This window comes from Zootoca vivipara, chromosome 3, assembly GCF_965207765.1.
Source record: "Zootoca vivipara chromosome 3, rZooViv2.hap1.1, whole genome shotgun sequence".
NCBI lineage: Eukaryota > Metazoa > Chordata > Lepidosauria > Squamata > Lacertidae > Zootoca > Zootoca vivipara.
Window position 1 is genome coordinate 72943742 of NC_142586.1, and position 22816 is coordinate 72966557.

The 22816-nt window shown below is 40.0% G+C and overlaps 1 protein-coding gene and 1 long non-coding RNA gene across 5 annotated transcripts in view; one reads left to right on the top strand and one right to left on the bottom strand.

Moving 5' to 3' along the window:
• DISC1 (DISC1 scaffold protein) overlaps nucleotides 1-22816 on the top strand; it is a 155150-nt gene that overhangs the window by 111690 nt on the left and 20644 nt on the right. The window contains 1 exon segment of the mRNA XM_088666436.1: nucleotides 9790-10060. Coding sequence (XP_088522562.1) covers nucleotides 9790-10060 — 271 coding nt within the window.
• LOC132591910 (uncharacterized) overlaps nucleotides 1-22816 on the bottom strand; it is a 94043-nt gene that overhangs the window by 13566 nt on the left and 57661 nt on the right. For 2 of the 4 annotated variants that reach the window (XR_015949069.1, XR_015949070.1), the window contains exons 3-5: nucleotides 21613-21708; nucleotides 7001-7415; nucleotides 5021-5100 (exon numbers count right to left, since the gene is read on the bottom strand). This is a non-coding gene — a long non-coding RNA (uncharacterized LOC132591910). Of the gene's footprint in view, nucleotides 1-3545; nucleotides 3686-5020; nucleotides 5101-5919; nucleotides 6175-7000; nucleotides 7416-21612; nucleotides 21709-22816 lie in introns of those variants that run through there. The other 2 variants (XR_015949068.1, XR_009557371.2) reach the window with 2 other exon arrangements.

Genomic DNA, 22816 nt, shown 5'->3' on the forward strand with positions numbered 1-22816 from the left:
ACCTCACCCCGCTTTAACTGATTTCCTCACTATTTGTCTTCTATTTCTATTCAACTTCATCTTTGTTTAATTTAACAAGTGCACTTGTCAGTTCATGAGCATGTAGCAACAGGTCTGAATTTTGAAACAATATGGTGTGTGTAAGGCATAATTTTTTTCCAAGAGAACTTACATTCAGTTTTATGAAATGAGCACTCATTTCGGTTACATGGTATCTTTTACTTAATCTTGTATTTCTCTAAATGATTAAAGGGGCCATGGCTAAAAAGTTGAGCAGTTGGAACATATGAGACGTCACATTTGACAGTTCGACATCTCTTGTTAATGGTTCCTAGGTAGCGGAATCAGAAGAGACATCTGCCTTAGCCCCAAGAGAACTCTGTTAAAGTTGACAGTAGTGGGCCATTGAAATAGCCAGCATATGGTGGTTCCCTGTATTACTTAGATTCTTTAAGAAGCCACAGTTAATTTAATTAGTTTGAAATAAATCTGATTAACCCAGGAGACCCTCAGTTTGGCTACCCTCCTTTTTTGCAAGCAGTTCCTGCAACTCTTTGTCTATTTTGAACTACATGGAACGCTACCAGCAAAGATTGCAGTGTGCCTTAGTCACTAGTAACGCCCAATTTTGTTCCCAATTTTGGTCTTACATGAATAGTTGTTTTTTCATGCATTCCTGTTCTGGGGAAGAGCACCCTATTTTGGGAACTGTACCCAGGCCCCCAACCACCTTTATCTGTTCTTGACATCTATGGAAGTGATTTTTGCAAGAGGTTGCTGTTTGGGTATGCCACTTACGTCACACATACGGTAGTACATGTGGTTAATCATCCCAGTCAGCTCAAGTAAGGGAATGAGTATAAATCTCTATCATGCCAAGCCTGGAAATCGTATTCCTGGCCAAACATGCTGCTGCTGGTGAACGAGACGGCCAAAGGAGTGGACTCTTCAGATGTTGTGGGGGGCTGCCACTACCTGATAAGGAGGAAGGGATTGACTGAGCAGATGGTGGAGAAGAGGCCCATCCTTTCTCTAACCTTTCTTCAAAACCATTTTTAGAAGACGATAACCAAACTGGAGGCAGTACACTGACAACATAAACGAGAAAGTAAATGGTCTGTTCCCAACAGGGAACAATTTATTTTGTTTGGGGGGGGGGCGCAGGGAAAGAAAGAAAAAGGGACCCTCCCAATTCTACCATCCTGAATGTGACGTGAGGCTCCCTGAGGGCATCTTGCTCTGGTTTCCTCAAACCTGGGGCCCCCACTGGCCTGCAGAGATCTAGTCTTGGCCAGAAGCTGACAGAACCCTAGCAGATAGAAGTGGATAGGGCCATCTAATTACCTTTGGCCTCAACTGCAAGGACTACCTTTGCCAATAACCTCCATGCTTTTGGAAATTTGTACCAACAATGGGGTAGCTTCAGCCTGGCTGATGCAGTCTTTCAATATTTTTAGGTACTCAGTTTTCATTTGGGAGGTCACGTGTGACCTTAACCTTTCATTCTGAGGCTACAGGGGGGCCCCTGACCTTTGTGCAGAGTTTCAGGTCCACAGGTTAATTGAAGGACAGGCTAGACTGATCACAGGAAAAGGCCATCATGAACTTGAGAGTCTCCCAGACATTGTGAGATCTACAACAACCTTTTGACACTCTGCTCTTGCCTCTTAGAATGGTAGGCGGATGGGGCCACCTCTCTCCAACTCCTACAGTTACTGCCCAACCCAGAAGACTTTGCAGGGTGGAGCAAAGGACTGCAAGCCTCATGTTTTGTTTTGTTTCTTAATGAATTTAGTTCTGCCAGTGTTAGAAATTCATGAATACTGCGCTGGCATCATCGATTCTTCGAAAAATAAAGAAAGAGCACAGGAAAGCATCTCAGAGCTAGAAAATCTATACAGCTTATACATTCTTGGCAATGATACAGGTTTTATTAAATCAATATAAGAAGTCAGTTTTTTGGACTCTTTGTCCTTGACAGTGCCCTTTGAAATTTATGAAGTAGCAATGCACAACACCCCAGTTTTTTTTTAAAAAAAAGAATTTTTATTGATGGTTTATACAGATACAACAATAAAAACCAAAACAAAACAAGACAAAACAAGACAAAGCAACAAGATACCGAATACAAAAAATCCCCTGCCCCAACCCCGACCCCTGCCCCTTTGAAATTTATGAAGTAGCAATGCACAACACCCCAGTTTTTGTTAAACTTTGTATTATTTAAAATTGGTCCAAGGTTAGCTTTATTCAGGCTACTGAGTTGAGCTTTGTTCTCTTTTATCTTTGGTTTTTCATCTCCTAAGAAATACTGATTGCTTAAGACATAGTGCTTTGGGATGTGAGTTTATTCTCATTTGTGAAACCCAAGGACAGTGGTACCTCGGTTTAAGAACAGTCCTGTTTACGAACGATTTGGTTTACGGACTCCGCAAAACCGGAAGTAGTTTCCCAGTTTAAGAACTTCACCTCGGTCTAAGAAAGGGATCTGAACAGTGGAAGGGCACCAGTGGTGGGAGGCCTCATTAGGGAAAGTGTGCCTCGGTTTAAGAATGGTTTCGGTTTATGAACGGACTTCCAGAACAGATTAAGTTCGTAAACCAAGGTACCACTGTATGTTTTTTCTCTCTTATGTCATTGCGAAGATCCAAAGTGCTGCACTGGGTGAAAGGGCACATTTTTAGGGAATGCAGCAGTATTCAGCAATACACAGGAGGCATGAGTGAGGCATGCTGCTGCTGCTGCAAAAAGGAGAATTTGCACATAGTTGAAGGGCAACTGTATCCACCTGCACCCAGTCAAGGACTTGTTGGGTGCCCAGCTTGGTTCCAAGCTAAGGGCTGTTGGAACTGTTTCAGCTATCACTGCATTAACTTTAGCAAATAATATGGCTGCTGGGCAGATAGCTTCTGGACTCCAGGCTGGCTGGGCTTTGCAGAGTATGAAAAGCCAGGGCGCATCAACACAGCTCACTGCAATGCTATGCATTGATGGTATTCTGCACACTTTCATCCCAGGAATTAAATGATATGTACAGTACTTGAACTTTTTGAGCTTGTCAGAGGAACTACAGTCATACCTTGGTTCTTGAACGCCTTGGTACTTGTACATTTTGGCTCCCAAACACTAAAAACCCAGAAGTGTTCCGTTTTTCGAACGTTCTTTGGAAGCCGAATCCCTGACGCTGCTTCCGCTTGAGTGCAGGAAGCTCCTGCAGCCAATCGGAAGTCGCACCTTGGTTTTTGAACATTTTTGGAAGTCAAACGGACTTCTGGAATGGATTCCGTTCGAGAACCAAGGTACAACTGTATAGCAAAACAAAGGTGTGAAAATAAGGTAAGATAATCTTTATTGTCATTGTCCCCTTGCGGGAACAACGAAATTAATCAGTTACCACATCCACTCAGATAAAGCTCGGATATTCCACATAATCCAAAATTACTAATAAATCCAAAACACTAATAAAAACAATGCAATATGATACAATATAACAAGTAAAATAAGATTACTTCAAAGTCCAGACCTTCCATTTAAGGCCAAAATCGCTCTAGAGAAGAAACTGTTCTTGAGATGGCTCCTTCTTGCCTCCATTGTTCTATATCTCCGTCCCGATGGCAGGAGCTCGAAGAAACAGTGACCAGGGTGCATTGGATCTCTTGATATGTCTAGTGCTTTTCTATGGCACCTGGTGGTATAGATTTGTTCTAAGCTGGAGAGTGAGCAGCCAGTAATGCTCTCTGCTGTTTTAATAATTCTGCACAGCCCTGCTCTATCTGATAAGTACAGCTTCCGTACCAGACACCTAAACCATACGTGAGCACGCTCTATATGGCACAGTGATAGAAGGCAAGCAGCAGCTTTCTCATGCTAACCTTATGTTACCAAAAATCCCATCTCTTACAACCCTGTTGCAAAATTATTTGCAGTACAGTGTTTTGTAGAGAGGGAAAAGAATTCCATGCATCAGAAGTAGGAAACTGGATCTGGCAGGCCAGAGCCTTACCTCCCTTACTCTGCACATGTCAATTTAGAGAGGTGGGCCAGGGCTCCCTGACATTATTATAATATCAGGCGATAACTTCAGAGGGGTTTCCTCTAACTGTTGATTGGTGGTTACACCAAGTGCCTTTGAAGACGTACTGTACTTTGGATTCAAACCATGCCTACATTTTTCCTCTGCAAATCGGCGAGTTTGCTGGAAACAAAAAATGTTCACTTGCAGGTATGGTTTGAATGCAAACTACACCTGCAAAGGGACTTCAGAGGGACTTACTGTAATCTCCAGTCAGCTAATTGGTGGATGCAGAAAGCCTCTTTTGAAGGCACACCAATGGGGAACTCCCCAGTGCAGCTGATCCTAGTGTGGTTTGCTTTCAGCTAATTAGTGCCATCAGTGATCCAAAGAACAACTGGGAGCTCACTTTAAGCTCCCATCTGTGTCCTGTGTCTTGTGACTGTATCCTGATATCAGGTGTGAGGCACATGGATGTGGGGAAAAACAGTCCCAAGGGCTAAATTGGGACTCACGCCCTGCCTAGTTAGGCCCACAGGCTAGAGATCGTCTCACCTGTGCTTTATGCTAATAGCAAACTCTTTCTCAGAGTGATTATTCTTATGTAGCCAAAACTGTACGGTCCACATACAAGAGGGAGAAATCAGCAGATTTGAGAGAGTTCCAAAGTTTCAGAAGTACAACAATGCTTAGCAGCCACAGAACACTAACTATCTGTGAGGGAGCAGAAAATGGGGTAGGAGAGTTGTGTGTCGCCCACGTGTTGCATGTTTTATACCACTATTTGTACTAGCAGCACAGGTACATTTTTCCTGTATCCCAAAACTCTGAACAGGAGCATTCTATTCTGCAACATTTTGCTGCAGGTCTTACTTCTACTTCTTTTACTAGATATGGGAGCATTAGAATAGCTCTCTGTGCAACAAATTCTGTACATTATACACTAGATAATATCCCTTTAAAAAGATAGTGTGTGTAAAATAAACCAATTAGAAAGTAAGCTCTTACAAGGCTCCTTGCTGCTTTCCTTGTCAATTAGTTAATTTCTTTCCTTTGACAAGTCAGCTCTGCAAGCTTATCTTCATCACCTTAGAAAGAAATCAAAGGAAAAACAATCAGCTACAGCAGTCTGTCATTTTGTGTTTCCCATGGAGATAATTTAACTATAACACAGTGACATTGAACATTGATAGGAAAATGACAGGCCATGATTAAAGTTTTGTCCTAGATGAAATGAATGTCTGGCAGATGAAAAGAATACATAAAACCCCAAACTAATTCCCATCCCTGACTCTTGCTCAAATGCTTTTTTATGACTGTTATTGCCTAGTATTATGTGGTATGTTGTTTTTAATAACCATAATCAAACATCCATTATTGGTTTTCAGCAATAGAAAAATTGTTCTTTCCCCTATATTTTCTCAAGCGGCCTTACAGAGTATAAAGAGTGGTTACATAATTTGTACTCTCACATAAAATACAAGGAGTTTGCTCTGCCCTCAAGCAAGATATTGATGTCAGGCTGTGTGTCCCCCTTCTTTTAAGGGAAAGAGAAAGGAATAATTTTGTCATGCTATTTTTAGAGTTCAATGTAGATTTCAGCAATTATGCATTGTACTCTGTGGGTGCAGATGTAATTGTTTATTCTAGGCTATGAAACTGAAGATACTAATTGTTGGTATGTAAAATTTAGTAAGAGAAGAAGGCACAGTCAGACAACCAATATATGTTTTCAAAGCAATATACGTACGGAAACAATTTTTTACAATAAAGCATTGTTTTCAAATCAGCATTGTTGAAATGGCTCACACCATAGCTGCCAAGTTTTCCCTTTTCTCGCGAGGAAGCCTATTCAGCATAAGGGAAAATCCCTTTAAAAAAGGGATAACTTGGCAGCTATGGCTCACACTGATCCTAAGTGTATTGCCCCCATCTGCACAAAGTGTTTCTCCACTAGTGGTTCCATTCACTTTACTGGAAATGGCAGCTCCGGGCAAGCTTCCTTTTGTTGTTCCCTCCACTGAAGTGTATATGGAGTGAGTGGAGAACCTCCACATAAGCCATGGAGGCACAGAAAGGGATTGCCATATGATGACTGAATGAAACAACTGTTCTGATGCATCAGTCAAGCACCCCTTGGCACAAAAGCTTTCCTTCTTGTTCTAGATGGAAGAAGAAAAAATGATGTGTACATTTGAGAATGCCTGCTTGTGAATTGTTTCTAAAGCAGTGTTATTCTGCAGAAGCAATACTTGCTAATTTCAATGGAGCTGACTCAGTGTGGGCACCACTTGCACAGCCCTAAATCTGTCCTTGGGTTGTGTGTGTGTGTGTGTGTGTGTGTGTGTTCATTCTCAAGAGTGTTTCTGATTGTAACCCATTTAATTTCTCACTTCCTATTGCTTCATCACCACCACCACTATAATTTAATTTGTATGTAGCCTTTCCATAATTAAAGCCATGCTCAAGGCAATTTAGAACATGCAAATATTTACATAATATTTACCATCTGGGCTATGAAAGCACCCTTGAATCTCTGAGGCAAAGGCTCTGGGACATATCACATGTGATCTCCGATCTCTATCTCATGTTATCTCATGTTATCTGTGGCCCATTAGCAGTAGGAATTCACTATGGGTTCGAGTTTCAGACACCTGCATATCTTAGAAATTTCTCTGTACCAACATATTGGCATCTTTTCACTAGATTAAATGTATTCCCATCAGAAGTGTTAAATGGCAGACTGAGAGTTATCGCTCTCAGGATCTGTGTGTGCTCTCAGGACGTCGACTGCATGAGGCATATTTTATTGCATTGCGGACAATATGATCAAGCTAGGGAACTATTGATTAAACCACTATTGGCAAATCGGCCGGGTCAATCTGAAGCCTATTATATCAAATATCTTCTGGACGACAAGTCCAATGATATCACAGTGGCTATGGCAAAGTTTCTTTCAGTAGTCATACGAATCAAAGATCAACATACCCATGACTAAACAAATAACGCTTCGGTCTTCCTTCCCTAGGAGGTTGTCTGTATGAATCTGTATTTTATTCTGAAACCATATTATGGATCATTGGACCGCAATGAAGATTATTATTATTATAAATATAACAAAAGTAGTCAAAAATAATAAATAAAATAATAAATACATCAAAAAGTACACAACCATAATGGAATGATTTTCACACAAATCATAAGATCTAAAAACAATGATACAAAATAACAACAGCCCCCAACCCCCCGAAACAGTACCCCAAACATTACTCCAACCCAAGAGTCTGTTCAGCAGTCTCAGCTTTTGTAGCTGGAGTCGGTCAAGGCCCTGCCCTCCCAGGCAAGGTAGAATAGTCCAGCAACGCTGGGAGCAGCTCTTCCAGGACTAACAGCCAATTGACTTCTAGGATAGAAAAAAGCATAAGCATGCATAGGGCTAGATACTTTTCTACTTGCATGATATTAATGACTGTAGACATTTGGGATAGGCAACATGGAAATCAATTATGCAATAGAGAAATGAAAGCTAAATTTTTAAAAAGTTTGTTTATGTAAAAGCAAGGTCCATAAAATTTCCTCTTTGAAAGATTTCTAAGTGTTAGAAGATGGCTACTGTAACAAGAACATGCTAGTGTTAAATTCTGAAAGAAAGTAGGAATTAAATGTTGAGCCTACTTTATGTTTCGGTTATTATACTTTTAGTGTAACCTGTGGCCTTTACTGACCTACAGACCAAGGTAGATTGTAGTAACCAAAGAACTATAACACACAGCTAAAGAGTTGCATTTTGTTTACCAGTTTCATACAATTTTATCAACTAATTTGTCCCAGAAATCCTGAGACATACCTTCAAAAATCAATATTTAATTGTACAGCCGTTATGAAATACATTTATAACAATAGTATTGTGCAGGGTTTTTTGACTCCCAAAATTAATCTCATTATACTAAAGAATATGCTGGGTTAATCTGTTTCCCCCCACTGCTGTATACTTTCATACCATATATACATATACATTTATATCATAAAGCTTTTTACAAGATGATAAAAGAATCCAATTAAAAGTTCCGACAAATAAACCATTTTTAAGAAGAATGCATGCTGTATAATTTAGATCTAATCATCAAAGCCAATTATGAAGCACAATAAAATGTGTTTTGATGCACTGCTTTTCATTCTAATATAATTTCAATTTTTTAAATTTGAAATATTTAAACTATAAGGAATATTGCAGGACAAATACATCCTCTGGAAAGAATTTTGCTAAAAATAATAAATCATATAATGGAAAACACCTGTATTGACAGCACCAACGTCATGCATAAAACAGGATTTTCTGTGCATAATCTGCATCCCTATTTACTGCATGTATGCACCTCTCACACACCTGCTCTTGTGAATTAACTTTCATCAACCAGTGTGATCAGCGTGCCAAATAATAGTGAGCAAAGTTTGAACCAAATAACATTTCACTATTGGAAAAGTTGAACCCCCTTTAGTTATTAGCTGATCGGTCAAAATAACTAAGCAACTATGCCCCATTTTACAAGGGAAGTTTGTACAAAAACCTTCACATAGAAGCAAAGAAAGCTTCCTTAAATAGAATCAGACCATGGGTCTATCTAGCTCAGTGTTATTTTTGCTGACTGACTGTAGCCTTCCAGGATTTCAGAAAGGCGTCCGAGTTAAATATTTAAGTATTGATCAGCTAGAATATAGACTACTAATATGGGATTCTGCTCAATAATGTCCTCATTTCTGTGATCCCACTGGGATTAAGTCTGCGATTTGAAGATCTCAAGCTGCATACCAACTTTAAATGAAGGGCCTTACAGACTCACAGTAGCGATGCAGTAGTTCTTTTTCTAAACCATATTTATTCACACAGGCAAACCCAAAATAGTATCGTCTGAATTCTTCTTGGGGACATATGTTTATTTATATCTGCTTCATATCAGAAAAATAATTGTACTAAAGAATTGAGAATTACTAAGCAATATAATCAGCATATCCCAAAAGAAACTGAAGCTTAAACAAAGTGTTGGATTGAAACATATAATTGTGTCCCTTGGTTTTAAAGCACTTTGTGTTCATCACAGGTTCAATGTGAGGAAATTAAATCATGCTATAAATAGCAAGTTTGGGCTGCAATCTCATGTACTTTTAAGCTTCCCTAATTCCTTTGGAAATCAAGATGGCTGAGTCTGCTGTCCAATGACTCCATGGAACCAGAAATCTATGGTACTTTCACACACAGCTGTGCACAGAACTGCCTAATCCTGCAGATACAGTGTGCACAGAGGGACTCCAGTGTGCACATAGAGCTCTATACAAGCAAGGGCTGTCCCATGCTTTGCATACATACCCCAAGACTGAAGTGAAAGTGGAAGCCCCTGCTTCTGTGTATCTCTGTGTGCACATAGAACACTGGACCACCTCCATTGAGTGGGCAGGAAGAAATTGAATTGGACCATTTTAGACTACTGTGCAGCTTGATTGGCTACTGTGAATGAATGAGACACAGAATTCTCAAGATAGCTGTAGATTCTGGAGGACAGAACCTCCACAACCTAAGAAGCAGCAGAGAACAGCATCCTATTGCAGGCTCCCCCTTGTCATCTATCAGTTACTATTTTGAAAAAAAAAGAAATTTGCCAAACTGGTTTATGAGAACTATAAAAATACAATACAAAACAAGAGATTCCAAAAGCATTACATAAGAGATGAACTCTTGTCTCTGAACAAAGTTCTTATTTTCTTTTTGGCTTTTATTTCAGCTGTGGGAGCCAGCTTCTTGAAAGAGTGTGGGAAGTTGACTTAGAGGCCTGTCAACTGTTGATCCGAGGGTTTCAGCTGCAAGAAGGTGGTTGTTGTGTTTCCGAGGGCGAAGAGAGCCAAACAGATGAAGTGGAGGATACTGCCGATGCCTCTTTGAGCACCAACCGGGGACAATCAAAACACTTTCCAGTTCAAGATTCCAAGTGGAGTGCTCTCCAGTGCCCTGTTATCCAAAGCAAACAGCAGAGCACACACTGGGAACTGAAAGAGGTATCATGTTGGTTTTTTCCTCGGTTTGCTTTTCAGTTTGTTTTCCACTGATGTCATTCTTTTCATTTTTGACAGGAGTTTCACTTGGACTTAAATGTTAGCAGCTCTTGTAAAGAGAAATGTATGCTTGGAGTCAGATGGTGAAGCCCAAAGGGACTGTGTCGCACATTACCAGTCTCCTGCATGGAAGATCACAGTGCATGGGACAGTTCTACTTACCAGTAACCAGTTCCATGTGTTGAGATTTACCAAAGATAGGAAGCAGCTTCAGTGTAGGAGTTAAGAAGTGGTCCTTAGGGCCCAAACTACACACGGCAATGATGATTTTTCCTCGAGCGAATGCAGAAATAGCCAGCAGAGTCCCCCACACCACCCCCAAGCTGGGATCCTGGGGTGGGAAATATGGAGGCTTGAGCTCTTTGCCTCCACTGCAGTCCTGATTCCGATTGGAGACCCTGCACCTGCACTTTGCATGGGAGAGGAAACTTCTCAGCGAAGTGAATGAAAGTCATTTTTGCCCCATGAAAACTGTGGGTGTTGGAGGTCCAGTCAGGGACTGGAACAGAAGAGGCGATAAAGCCTCCCTCTCTCTTAACCCATATCTGGATTTGACCCCCCAAAACACAGTGCCTATTTCTGTAAGAAAAATAGAAATACAAAAAGAACCACAAGGTTCTCATTGCCTATAGTTCCTAACCTTAAAAAAGCAGGTGAGGGAAGAAACCTAATATACCTGATTCCAGTGCCATGCACAGACGATTGCTACCACTTTCTCTGTGCTGAATAGAAGAATTCTCACAGAGTACATCTTTCTCATTCATCTTTCCGCTCCCTGAAATGGAAGTCCCAAAGCAGTCCATCATCCCTGGCTGTGGGGAACATGCTTTCTTTGTATTTGGTCATACACCACTTAATATTTCTTTGCAGCCACACTCTCCTTCCAGAGACAGATTCTGTGGAGCTGCAGCATTTCATTTTATGGTGTCTCATGAAGCTAGAGGCCATACATATCCTGTATTCTACTGGGGAACATTTGTGTGCCCTGATAGTTTGAGTCCTCTAAGAAGGACCACTTCTTTCAAGCTATAGTCTGAATCTATATTATGCTTCATCTCCTAGTAAGGTGGACCTCAACTTACTTTTCCTGCCCAGCAACAGTTCCTTGAACAGTTCCTAAAAGCCCAGGGAGGTCTGAAACATGTTCCAGGTACTAGTTTAATATTGTTTTGTTCCACAGTCCCTGGTGGTTTGTTAGTATCAGAGAGGGAACGATAACCCAGGACAGCTGAAATTTCCTATTTCTCTGTGGAAGTATGTGATGGATTCAGGGAGACTGATTTCAACATTCTAAATTCTGCCTGCCTTTGCAGTAGCTATTAGCTCCACAGGCAAAAAACATGCACCCATGTATGCTGCATTATCACAAATGGCATTCTGAGAGGAAAGTATTTAGAATCAGATTTACAAATTACTGTGGAAACCGATGATCACAATCTTATCTATCTGAGTCTTCATATATTGATAAGAATGGGTAGGAGCGAAAAGGAAACTTCCTCTGTTTTGAGCCTATAGGGTTTATTAGGTGATATCCAATGATGCCCTCTTAATGCACATCAGCACTTTTGCTTTCTCTTTCCCCCTTCCAGCCTTCTGTGCCCCAGCAGTAGCATTCAAAAATCTGTAATCAGTTGGGAACTGATTAACTTTACATCAAGTGATAGAAGTTAGCTGTTCTTTAATTTAGTACTTTAATTATACTTCCAATGATTACTTAATATCCTTTCAATTTCCAGATGTTTACTTCATTACCTGGACCAAACATTGTAAACTGGAACCTATTTTCAGGGAAGACAGTTTTAATTGAGGTTTTCTCATGTAAAATTAGTTTTCCATTGAGCTTTGATTAAAATTTAATCTTCCTTTCTTGGAGAAGATTGATCATGAAAAGAAACATATTTTACTTTATATATGATTTGATAATGGACCTAATATATTATACAAGTCAATGCCTATTCTTCCTAGTTCTTTTAGGGTATTGGCTGTTACATTTATATTAATTTATTATCTTTATATGCCACCTGGAATATATTTTATGCCTTGTACTTGGAAAGCTTGAAACTTTCTATTGTGGATGCTGTACGGTACTAATGGGCAATATTCAACATTAGTCATACTCAGAGTAGATATATTAACATGAATGCATATACCCAATTCCTTGGATTTCAATGGGTCCACTGTGAGCATGGCTTAGTTGGCTATCACCCAGTTACTTTAACTTTCTATGGGAATGTATAAATTTATTGTGTAGCATTTATCCCATATCAGTCTATTTACTTGCACAGACCACAATCCTTTTAGTTTGACTTGTATTGAATGTTCAATATCACTGATATTTCTATTCCATTTTCCTCTAGCTTATCTAAAACTTAATTACATTATACGTAATGTAGCCTGTAAAAAAGAAATACACAGAGAATGAAAAACAAAAAGCAACTAGCAATAAACCCCACAAACTGCCCATTGGTGGTGGTGATGACAGTGGCAACAATTACATGCCTCCATCGCCAGCTCTCTTTATAAAATCAAATACTGAGCTAGAAATCCTCTCTTGTGCTACTAGGAATAATAATGAACTTACTTTCCTTTTTTTAAAATAATTGTTATTAATTTTAATATAAACAAAGACAAAAGACACACATATAAAACAAACAATTAAATTTTTCAAATCTTATTTCTTAACATTGTATTTGTGACTTCCTCGAATCTCTTCTTCCTGGTATTATTAATATCTTAATATAAATTATGGCGGATTTTCTAATCTTAACTCAAAATCTTTTCCTTAAAATATCACTTTATCCTCCTCCTCCCATGAGATGTGGCCTTACAAAGGAGATCCATTTTTGTGTCTGGGTTTCCCTCCCCCCCTCCTCCCCCCTCAGAGCACCCCCTGCCACCAGGTGCTTCCGAGTAAAGAGAGGAAGAGAGGTAGCTCTCTGCCCAGACATCTATCTAAACATAAAAATAATTATTACAAATCTAAATGTTCCTTCCCCAACCCTTCTTCTTTCTCCCTCCAGAAAATTCAATAATTATATACAATCATTTCTCTACTCAAAATCTTAATATTTGCTTTTAAACACCCTCCTTCCCCTCCCCCGATGTCATTCCCCCAATTGAACCAACATTTCCTTTAACATGCCAAAATTTCAGAGACCGTTATTCAGCCAGCCTGAGTACCTTTTAACTAAAATTTTCATCCCACCCCCCGTCTTTCCCATTTCCCCATCCAGGCCTCTGTCCCCCCCCCTCCTTCTTCCAACTCCAGATTTCAGTCCCTCCAGGGTTTTTCTTTTCTTGCTTCTTCATTTCATTTTGTTGTTCGTTGACCTCATCTTCTTTCTTTTCAAATCCTTGTGCCTCATCCAGCTCCTGTTTTTTATAATCCAACTCAGTTTTGTCATTGTCCTCTGTTTCTGACTCTTTAATCTTGATCTCACATTCAGAATTGTCCTTTGAGTCCTGCTCTTGTACCATAATTTCTGTACATGATGGACTGGAATGTTGCAATGTCTTCTGGATGTCTTTCAGTATTTGCAGATAGTCTAACACCGCCTCCTGGAAGGCCAGGGCATAAGTTGTTTTCATTCTTGCTCTTAACCGCAAGCAGGCAGGAGATTAGGAGACAAAAGGCACTGGAAATTTCCTTCCTACTACACGATCGCCTCCATCTTGGCTGTCCTTTCCCATTGTCTTTAACTTGTCCATATATCAAATCCTAATTCAGGTTAAATTAACTTTAAATTCTTCTTGTAGCAAATTATAGCGTTAAACAGCAGTTCAATGTAGTTGTCTGGTCTTTTGACAGCTTTGACAGCTTTTGACAGCTGTCAAAGCGCTTTCCCCCCAGCAATCTTGCTGGTCCTCAAGGGGTGCCGACTCCGGGAGACTGAGAAGGGCTGCCAAAGTCTTCCTTTCTCTTGGGTTTCCCAATCACTCAAATTCCCTTTCGGCTTAGGGATAATTGCTGCGCCTCTTGATTGACCATTAGGAAGAGATCGACTTCTGTTTTTTAAATCTCCTCCTTTCCCCCCCCAAATTGTTGCCAAATTTATCTCAAAGTCCAATTGAGGGTTCCACTTACTTTTTTCCTTTAATTTTCTTTGGAAGAATCCACAGCTAAAAGGCAGAAGACTCGAGGCTTCGCTTCTTGGAGGTAAGCTGACGTCCAAAATGGCTCCCGCGACTCTTCACTCCGCTGGCTCGCAGGGGCTCTATTGATTCCCTGGGCAGCGGAGGAATCGCGGTCCGGAGCTCTGCTGGACCTGCGCCCCCGGGACGCTCTTCCCGGGGTTCTTTTGGGGAATCCGCTTGCCCTGTGGATTCCCCCCCCCCTCCGCGATGCCAGGGACCTCGGAGCTCGAGGTCCCTGCGTCCTCTCGCCGGCGCTGCAGACCGGAAGTCTGAACTTACTTCCCAACTCTATGTAGTAGTATCATCTTAACGCCTCCACACTTTGTGAGAATAATTTTAAGGTAGGCCTGTGGAACAACCTGATTCTACATGCACATTAATCCAATACTAGGACTATTCCTTTTATTTTCTCCTTACATGTCCTTTGCTCATTTCATAATTGTATAATCAAAATGCCTTCATAGCAGCATATTTATATATTATTTATTTGTCTGTGGCATTGTTGTTCCCATGATGATTTCCTTGTTTTGATTATGGTTTTGATCATTAAATTCTTGCTTCTTGCTAATGTAAAAAAAAACACAACACTCTATCATATTGGTTATGAAGATAAAAAATAAATAAAATCCCTTTTAAAATAAACACCAGCAACCACCATCCCACCTTTTCCAGACTGCATGCATTTTGAAAGGAAAACCCACAGTTTATACCTGAGGGAAACTGCCATAACTAATTCAGTATTATATTTTGTACTAGGGAATCTGTTTCTGAGGACAAAATGTCTCATATAGATGACATTTAGTTGCTGTTAACATTTTCCCGAGTCCATGATTAATATCCTAAATATATTCAGTATAATTAACTATCCCTGTTGTAAAAACCCTTGATATTCTGCTTGGTTCTTTTCATTGCAGTGTTATAAGCAGATGTTTCCAGGAATCTGCACAAGAACTTTGTGATTTTGTGGCCATAAAATATTCATGTTTTGTCTAAATATTTTACAGCCTGGTGAGAAATGTTTTGACTCCTTACCGTCCTCACCCTCCCTCTAGCAATGCAGTACAAGAAATACCTGAGAAATGAGGAGGAATGTGCCCATTTTGATAGCCATAAAGGGCGTGTGCAACAGATTATGAGGAAATGAATGCATAAACCACGACTATGTAAAGTTAACCTCCTGCTGTTATTTTGCACGTAAATATTTTTAAAAGCTACTTTCCACGGAACCTGCAGTGGAATAGAGGAAATCCTTAGAATACATCTGTCCCTGGATAGAAAACCTAGAGAAAAGGCAGAGAAGGAATATTAGGAATATCATTCACACATAATGCTAAGCCAAGCCAGGGATGCAATCACAACCGCTTTGCTATTCCCAGGTCCTTCTAGCTCAGCATGACATGGCAGCTAAGCCAAGCTTTAGCATGTCATCCAGATGTGAGGCTGTGCTCAACCTCTCTTTTCCTAAACCATGACCTGTAGTCAAGGTTTGTTGTTGAAGAGTGTTATGCAGTGGCTGCCCCATTGCCCTACTGTTGCCACTTTGCTTGAGTCTGGTGGGATAAAACATACAAAGCTGGAGAAATGTGTGCCAATAGGTGTGACGTCGTGATTTGCCTGAGACATTCCTCTTCCCAATTTAACTCCAGCCCTGTGTTATGGCAAAAACCTTGGGCTGGATGTACAACTTACTGAGCATCCAACTCCAAATATTAGTGTGTTTTAGCACTGGGAGGAAGAAGTCTTGTAGCCCCTCCATTTTCTTTTGTTGCAAGTGTATTCTGTGACACCAGTAGTGGAATCATTCTGAAGCATCCACACATCATTCTACTTTATTACAGTAGTTGTTCTGTGATGCTTCTCTATTGTTACATTTTTTCCATCAGGAAAGGCACTCACACTATTCAACAACAATAGCAAACCACGCCCCGCCACATTTGTGTTATGAAAGGTCACAGGATCTTAGCAGGAAACTATGGGACATGTACTTATTGCAAATGAAGCAGCCTGGCACCCTGATACCATTGTGAGCACAAATCATAATGAATGATAAATAAGGTCGACCCCTTACTCCGCTGGTGCTTCCCCAGTGATGTAAAACATGAGGGGGGGGGGTTGCAGATCCAGACACTTAGCTAAACTTTACCTCTCCATGCTGCTTGAAAGTACTTCCAAGTTCTAAGGAAATGGAGTATGTGAAATTGTCCAATAGTTTTGCTGCTTGCATAACTTGGAAGTTAAAACAAGAGCCTTAACTTGCAATTACATTGTTTTTGTTGCATGTGTGAATTTGTAAGAGCCTCAAGCTCTTCCATTAAACCAAACATATTTATTTGTGTATAGGATATTCTTACATTTATAGATGTTCTATGAGATTTTACTTTCAATTTGTCAATATTTTCATAGCACTCGGTCACTATGTGGAGTTTTCCCATTGTGAATTTTGGATTTCACAATGCGGCATGCTACTGCATAGTGTTGGTTTATAGCCTTGCACCACCTTTATTCCAACATCTCTGTGTCTTAACTGACTTGGAAAACTGCTTCTTAATTGTAATCCACTCCTTATAATTTAAGCAATTTACACAACAGCAGTCCATCTGGTGCCAAGAAGTCTGTCCACAGTATCTGTGTGACGTTTCCACCTGCTTAGTGGAGTTTTTTTGTTTAGTTTTTTTGCTGCCCTGTCAGATTGTCTTTTTAATTTTCATGTTACTGTATTTAAAAAAAAGTTCATATTTCTTACAGTCTAACACGTACTTCATTCAGTTGTTAGAATCATTTTAATAAAATAAGCCACGTGCCACAAAAGAATCAGCACTTTGAAGGACAGAATGGTGGGAATGTATTTTCCGTTCCTGAAAGAAACATGGGCTCAAGCAGACCTGGCGTCTCTAAAGGCTTTGACATGACTGCCATTCCTTCTTCAAAGAAAGCTGCATTACATATTGCAGGGCTTAGTGGCTATTAGCTAGTTGTAGTGCTTTTGTCAGCAGCACATTCCTGTAGATTAAAATAGCCCTTAGTCCAGGGACTTGATACAGAGGGTTTAAAGGGCAAAGCATTTAAAAAATCCATGCACTTTTATTTTTACTTTAATTAAATTTAATATTTATAGAACACCAAATAATTGGTGCTACATTTATTGCTTGCTTAAATGTCAACATTGAACATTAGTGAAGGTCAGTATCTAAATATGATTTCAATACCCGTAATCCTGTATTGTAGAGGGATTTGGTAAGAAGGCACTTGACTTGCATTGCATTGCACTGAGAACCACTGGAAAGCTAGACTGCTCTCAAAGTTACATCACAGATAGACTGCTACCATTACCACTTTTTCTCACTACACTGAGAGCCTGCTGGATATCAGGCACCACCATCACAACTGTACCTTTTTGACTTTATCATTGGGATGCATTTAATTTCTCTTTTCTTGATTTACTTCTGCCATGTAATAAACACAGGAAAGGGAAAGGGTATTAGAAACTTTAAATACTTTAAGCTGTCTGGAGTATAGCTATTTCTGTTACTTACAAGTTGGAGTTTTGCACTGGTCTATTGGAGAATAATATATATGATAAGAATAATATTGGAGAAAACTGGGTATTGAAACTTGCTTAACCTAAATCATATATCCCAGTTTCCAGCGGCCCTTTAAAGTACGCTTCACGCAGAGTATACGCAGTCAGAAGTTGACCTGGCTAAGAAAACACCACCAAGAGCGTAGGGAATTATTTCTCTTATATCAAGCCCCTTACTAGCTGCACACTTGTAAAAGTATGCAGGTGAAAATACAAACGGTTGGGTTTCTTTAACTGAAAAACAAACTGACTCTAAAGAGACTTTAAACTAAAGATAAATGCTTTCTCTCTTAGCAATGTTATCTACCCACTTTCCAAACCTCCCACAAAACTCCCATTAAACTACCCGAGAATTAACAGCAAACTAGCATTATAACTAAGCAACTCTCATACTAAGATTCAACTAAGGAATCTCTTAAACTGAGAACAACTGAGAGAGTGATTTACTAAGAGATGAATCAAACTGAAAGATCTAACTAAGAGATAGAGAAGGCTTTCTGGCAGAGCCTTATATACAAGAAGCAGAGCCCACGCCTGTGAGCAATTAACAGAAACACCGGCACCTGTTTCTCTTAAACAGACAGTATTTACATTAGACCGGCTCTAAAGTAACTTGACTATTCAAAAAAATCCAACATGGTCTAGGTTTCTTTTTTCTAATTTAGTCTAGTTGAAATGCCTAGGAATCGTATTCTAAATTCTGGGCCTCATATTTGTAAAAGCAGGATCCCCTGCTTTCATGAGCAGCAGCACATCTCTGCATGATGGAAGGAATCAGTAGGATTAACTCTTAAACTTGCGGTTCATGGAAGTCTTCTGGCCCATTTCCATTGCATTCCCATCTTCTCAATGTTTTAACATACAGTTATAAGGTTCATGAAACACTGCTAGAAATGCAGGAAAGTTTTCTTTCAAGACATCCCAAGACATGCATTAGGAAACCAACCAAACAGACAGAATGCAGCCTGTTGTGACCCTGCATTCATTTGGAATAGCTCTGCTGTCTTATATAGCCCGAACTCCATTTTAGGAATTGGCAAAGACTGTAAACCAGTCTGTCAGAACTGGAATGAGGGTTTGTGTGTTGTCTGTCTCTGTCTCCCCTTCTGAAATTCCATTTCACATGTTAAATCAGTTTTCACAGCTTAAGTGCATGACATCATTCCGAACTTGTCTAACTCAAATTGGCCCAGGAATCTGGAGGTGGAAGCATGACTCTGTTAGGAAAGTGGAGTTCCCCGATTGGCTTTTCACAAACCCTGCCTATTATGGGGATGGATGGATATTGCTTGTCCAATACTGAAAGGCATAGGTTCTTAAAAAGAGGAGTGTTTGGGAATCCTACTCTTCTGTTCCTTCTGTTCTTATGTTTGTTGGTCAACATTTGGCTGGGTTGAAGAGCTGAGAAGCCTTATATTCAAAACCATCTAGGAGATTCTGGTGACATCCCTTAATCATACTCCAAGCAACCTCATTGAAATCAGTGCACCTCCTTGTGAGCATGACTGATGTTGGATATCATCTTTTGAAATGGCTTTTAACAAATAATATTTAGAACCCTTAAGTCCCGCTTAGTACTATTGTTAAACCAGGAAAATGAAGAAAGGCACCTGCCTAAATAATACAATATTTTGCTATTTTTATCCTATTTTGACTGCTCTTATAATAAACCACTTGTTTTTCAGAAGAGTTATTTCTAAACAGGTTATTAGTTCTTCATCCTTAATTTATGAAGGGGCCTGCCCAAGATTTTGTATCTAGGAATTTTTAAAAAGGCCTGATTGGGGATTTTGTATCTAGGAGTGCCTTTCTCCTTGATAGGACAAACCAGCAGCAGGTGTTGAAAGATAGTCCTTGCTATCATATTTTAAAACATTCTATGCTTTGAAATGGGGGCAGGGGTGGTGGCAGTGGTTGCTCTTTGCAGATGCACCTGGGAATTTAAAAATAATTTTACAGAGGTAGAAAAGAGGGTTAAAAATCCTGGGGAAAAAATCCCATGTGATATGATGGGTTGAGAATATTGGATGGGTTCCTCCTAACTATACAATTCTATGAAGAAAGATAGTCCAACTGCCCACTCCCAGAACTGATGCCTACCCACCTATCCCTGCTTGTTTTGTACTCTTTACCTCATCTCCTCAGCTTCTTCTTTCAGCTTCCCTAGAGCCAGTGCAGGATTGTGACATTGACCTTACTTAAAGGGATAAAATGCTAACTACATCACTGCTGCCAAACCACGATGTTGATCCTTGTTGGCCTGGTTCTCAAGCTTTTTTCTCTGGGCCATACTTTCAGAATAAAAATTTGCTCACACCACACTCAATTTTTAATTGATATGAAATATATTGGAAAACAGAAAGAAACAACTCCCAGTAGTGCTTGATTTTGAAAAGATATATTCTGCAAATAAAGAATTATTTTGATACTATACTATACAACACTGAAATGTTTAAATATTTCTTTGATTGTCCTTGAATCTTCCTGCCACACCTGGCATCCTCTCCTGCCACACCCTTTGAGAACCACTGTCCTGGATCCACAGAGATCCACCACAGTTATCAAGCCAAACTGGCAACAACAGCTCTGAACACCTGACCTAATTACTTCTTCTTGCCCACCACCATCACTTCCATTTTGGTGCCAGTGTTGCTGCCAGAAGTGACATCTAGAAACTTCAGATGGGAATCAGATTTTAATATGATTTTTTTCTTCTTTGAGTGCCTTCTTTGTCCCAATGACAGTAATACTGGATGAATGGTGCAAGTTGTTATTTCTTAATTGGTTTTGTTGTGTCCCCATTTTGGTTACGTGTGTGATACCCCTTTGGAACAGGGTGACATACATTGCTTTCAACAAGATGTTTTCATAAACAAAGAGATTAGATTTTACAGACTTCAGCCATAGCTCTCTCTTATTCATGCATTGTCCCATTGATGTTGAGATTAATTTGGATTAAGTGGTTTGAAAAGATTAGCCCAGACCTCTGAAAAATAGACCTCAAATAGGTCTGAAAGAGGGAAGTAGACTGAGAAAAATAAGTGAGGCATATTCTGTTGTATGCATTGGATTGTTAGATGATAAACGTAAGAATCATACAGATTTGCAATGGCATTTTCTTTTTTGCATATTGAGATTCACCAGATGTAGGATGATTAAGGTTGATCTAGAGATCAGTGTATGTGTGCAATATTTTACTTCCACAGTAGCATGCATTTCTCATGCTAGATCAAAATAAGTACCCTATCTGCAGCTGTTGTTGAAATTAGTAACTGTGTTTTCCAGTATGTCTCTTTATTGGTTTTGCTAAATTGGTTTTATTTTTGTACATTTGAATGTGCCATAAAGCCATCTTGAGTCATGGACAGGCAGGCGAAAACATTAAATAAATTTTGTGCACAGGTTGCTTACAGTAAATCCCCCTGACGTCAGTGTGAATGAACATGCACCTTGTTACCTAAATTCACAAATGCTAAAAAAAAAACAAAAAACCCTATACTGTACCAAGTTAGTAGTTTGCCCATCAGGATAATATTCATTTCACTGATTCTTGGGAGACACAGGAGTGTCAATATGAAACAACTCTTTCATTGAGCAATACAAATTTTAGCTGACTGGCAGAATATAAATTCACAACTTCCCATTACCCAATCTGATCGCCTACCCATGTGGACAGTTGCCTATTCACGTACAGTGTGGAAAAATATAATAGGACAGAAAGACTTTTAAGGAAATGGTTTTTCAATTGCGTCAGAAAGTAAATAGAAGAGAAACAGTGTACCTTGCTTCCGCGATGACATAAACGTGCTCGTGAAGCCTGCTGAAGCTCAAGGGAGTTGTTGCCACAGTCCCATAAGCAGCAAGATAATAGAAACACCTGTTATTGGAAAAGAATGATAACAACAGTTTGTGGATGGTGTCCAGCTATCTGCCACTGGCAGTTGCCAAGGGAGCAGGGTGGCGTAAGGTAACAGGGGAGGCAACATATGGTCTCCGAGACCAAAAAAAAAAAAAATCAAACCTGCCCAGCAAAACTGGTACCCATCTGTGGTGCTCTCAGAAAACAGCAGGACAGCTCAGGAGCCTAAAGGGACCTATCATGTCACTACACCACAAAACAAATCAGACTGTCAAACAGCGGTACATGCAGCGCTGAACTAAGAGTCACAAGGATGTTTCAGCAGAGTCAAAGAGAAGGTCACCACTGATATTATGAACTTGTAGAAATGTCCTCATCTATCTAAAGCACTTCTCGTAACAAAGCAGAACTTCTTAAGGTTAAATATGAACCACAATATAGGTTGATGAATCATTATGCTTAAGATGGGACGCAGGTGGCGCTGTGGGTTAAACCACAGAGCCTAGGGCTTGCTGTTCAGAAGGTTGGCAGTTCGAATCCCTGCAACGGGGTGAGCTCCCGTTGCTCGGTCCCAGCTCCTGCCAACCTAGCAGTTCGAAAGCACGTAAAAGTGTAAGTAGATAAATAGGTACCGCTCCAAGCGGGAAGGTAAACGGTGTTTCCATGTGCTGCTCTGGTTTGCCAGAAGCGGCTTTGTCATGTTGGCCACATGGCCTGGAAGCTGTACACCGACTCCCTCGGCCAATAATGTGAGATGAGCGCCACAACCCCAGAGTCGGTCATGACTGGACCTAATGGTCAGGGGTCCCTTTACCTTTAGTCCACTTAATGTATTATTGTTACTGGCCACAGATAAAGACATTCCATCTGAAAGGAAATTTCTTGAATGAACCACTAAAAAAATTCTATTCACAAAATTGTCCTGCTCATTATGTATGGTATATGGACAGAATAACTGAATAAATTGGTGACATCAACAAACTTTTTGAAGATCCAAATACACAACGTTGTGACAGAAATGCTTTTGTGCTTTGGTTAACACTTTTACTTTGGGCATAGATATACCAGTGAAAAAATGGGGGAGTTTACAGAGTTTTCTGTATGGAGAAATGTGCTGCTTTGATAA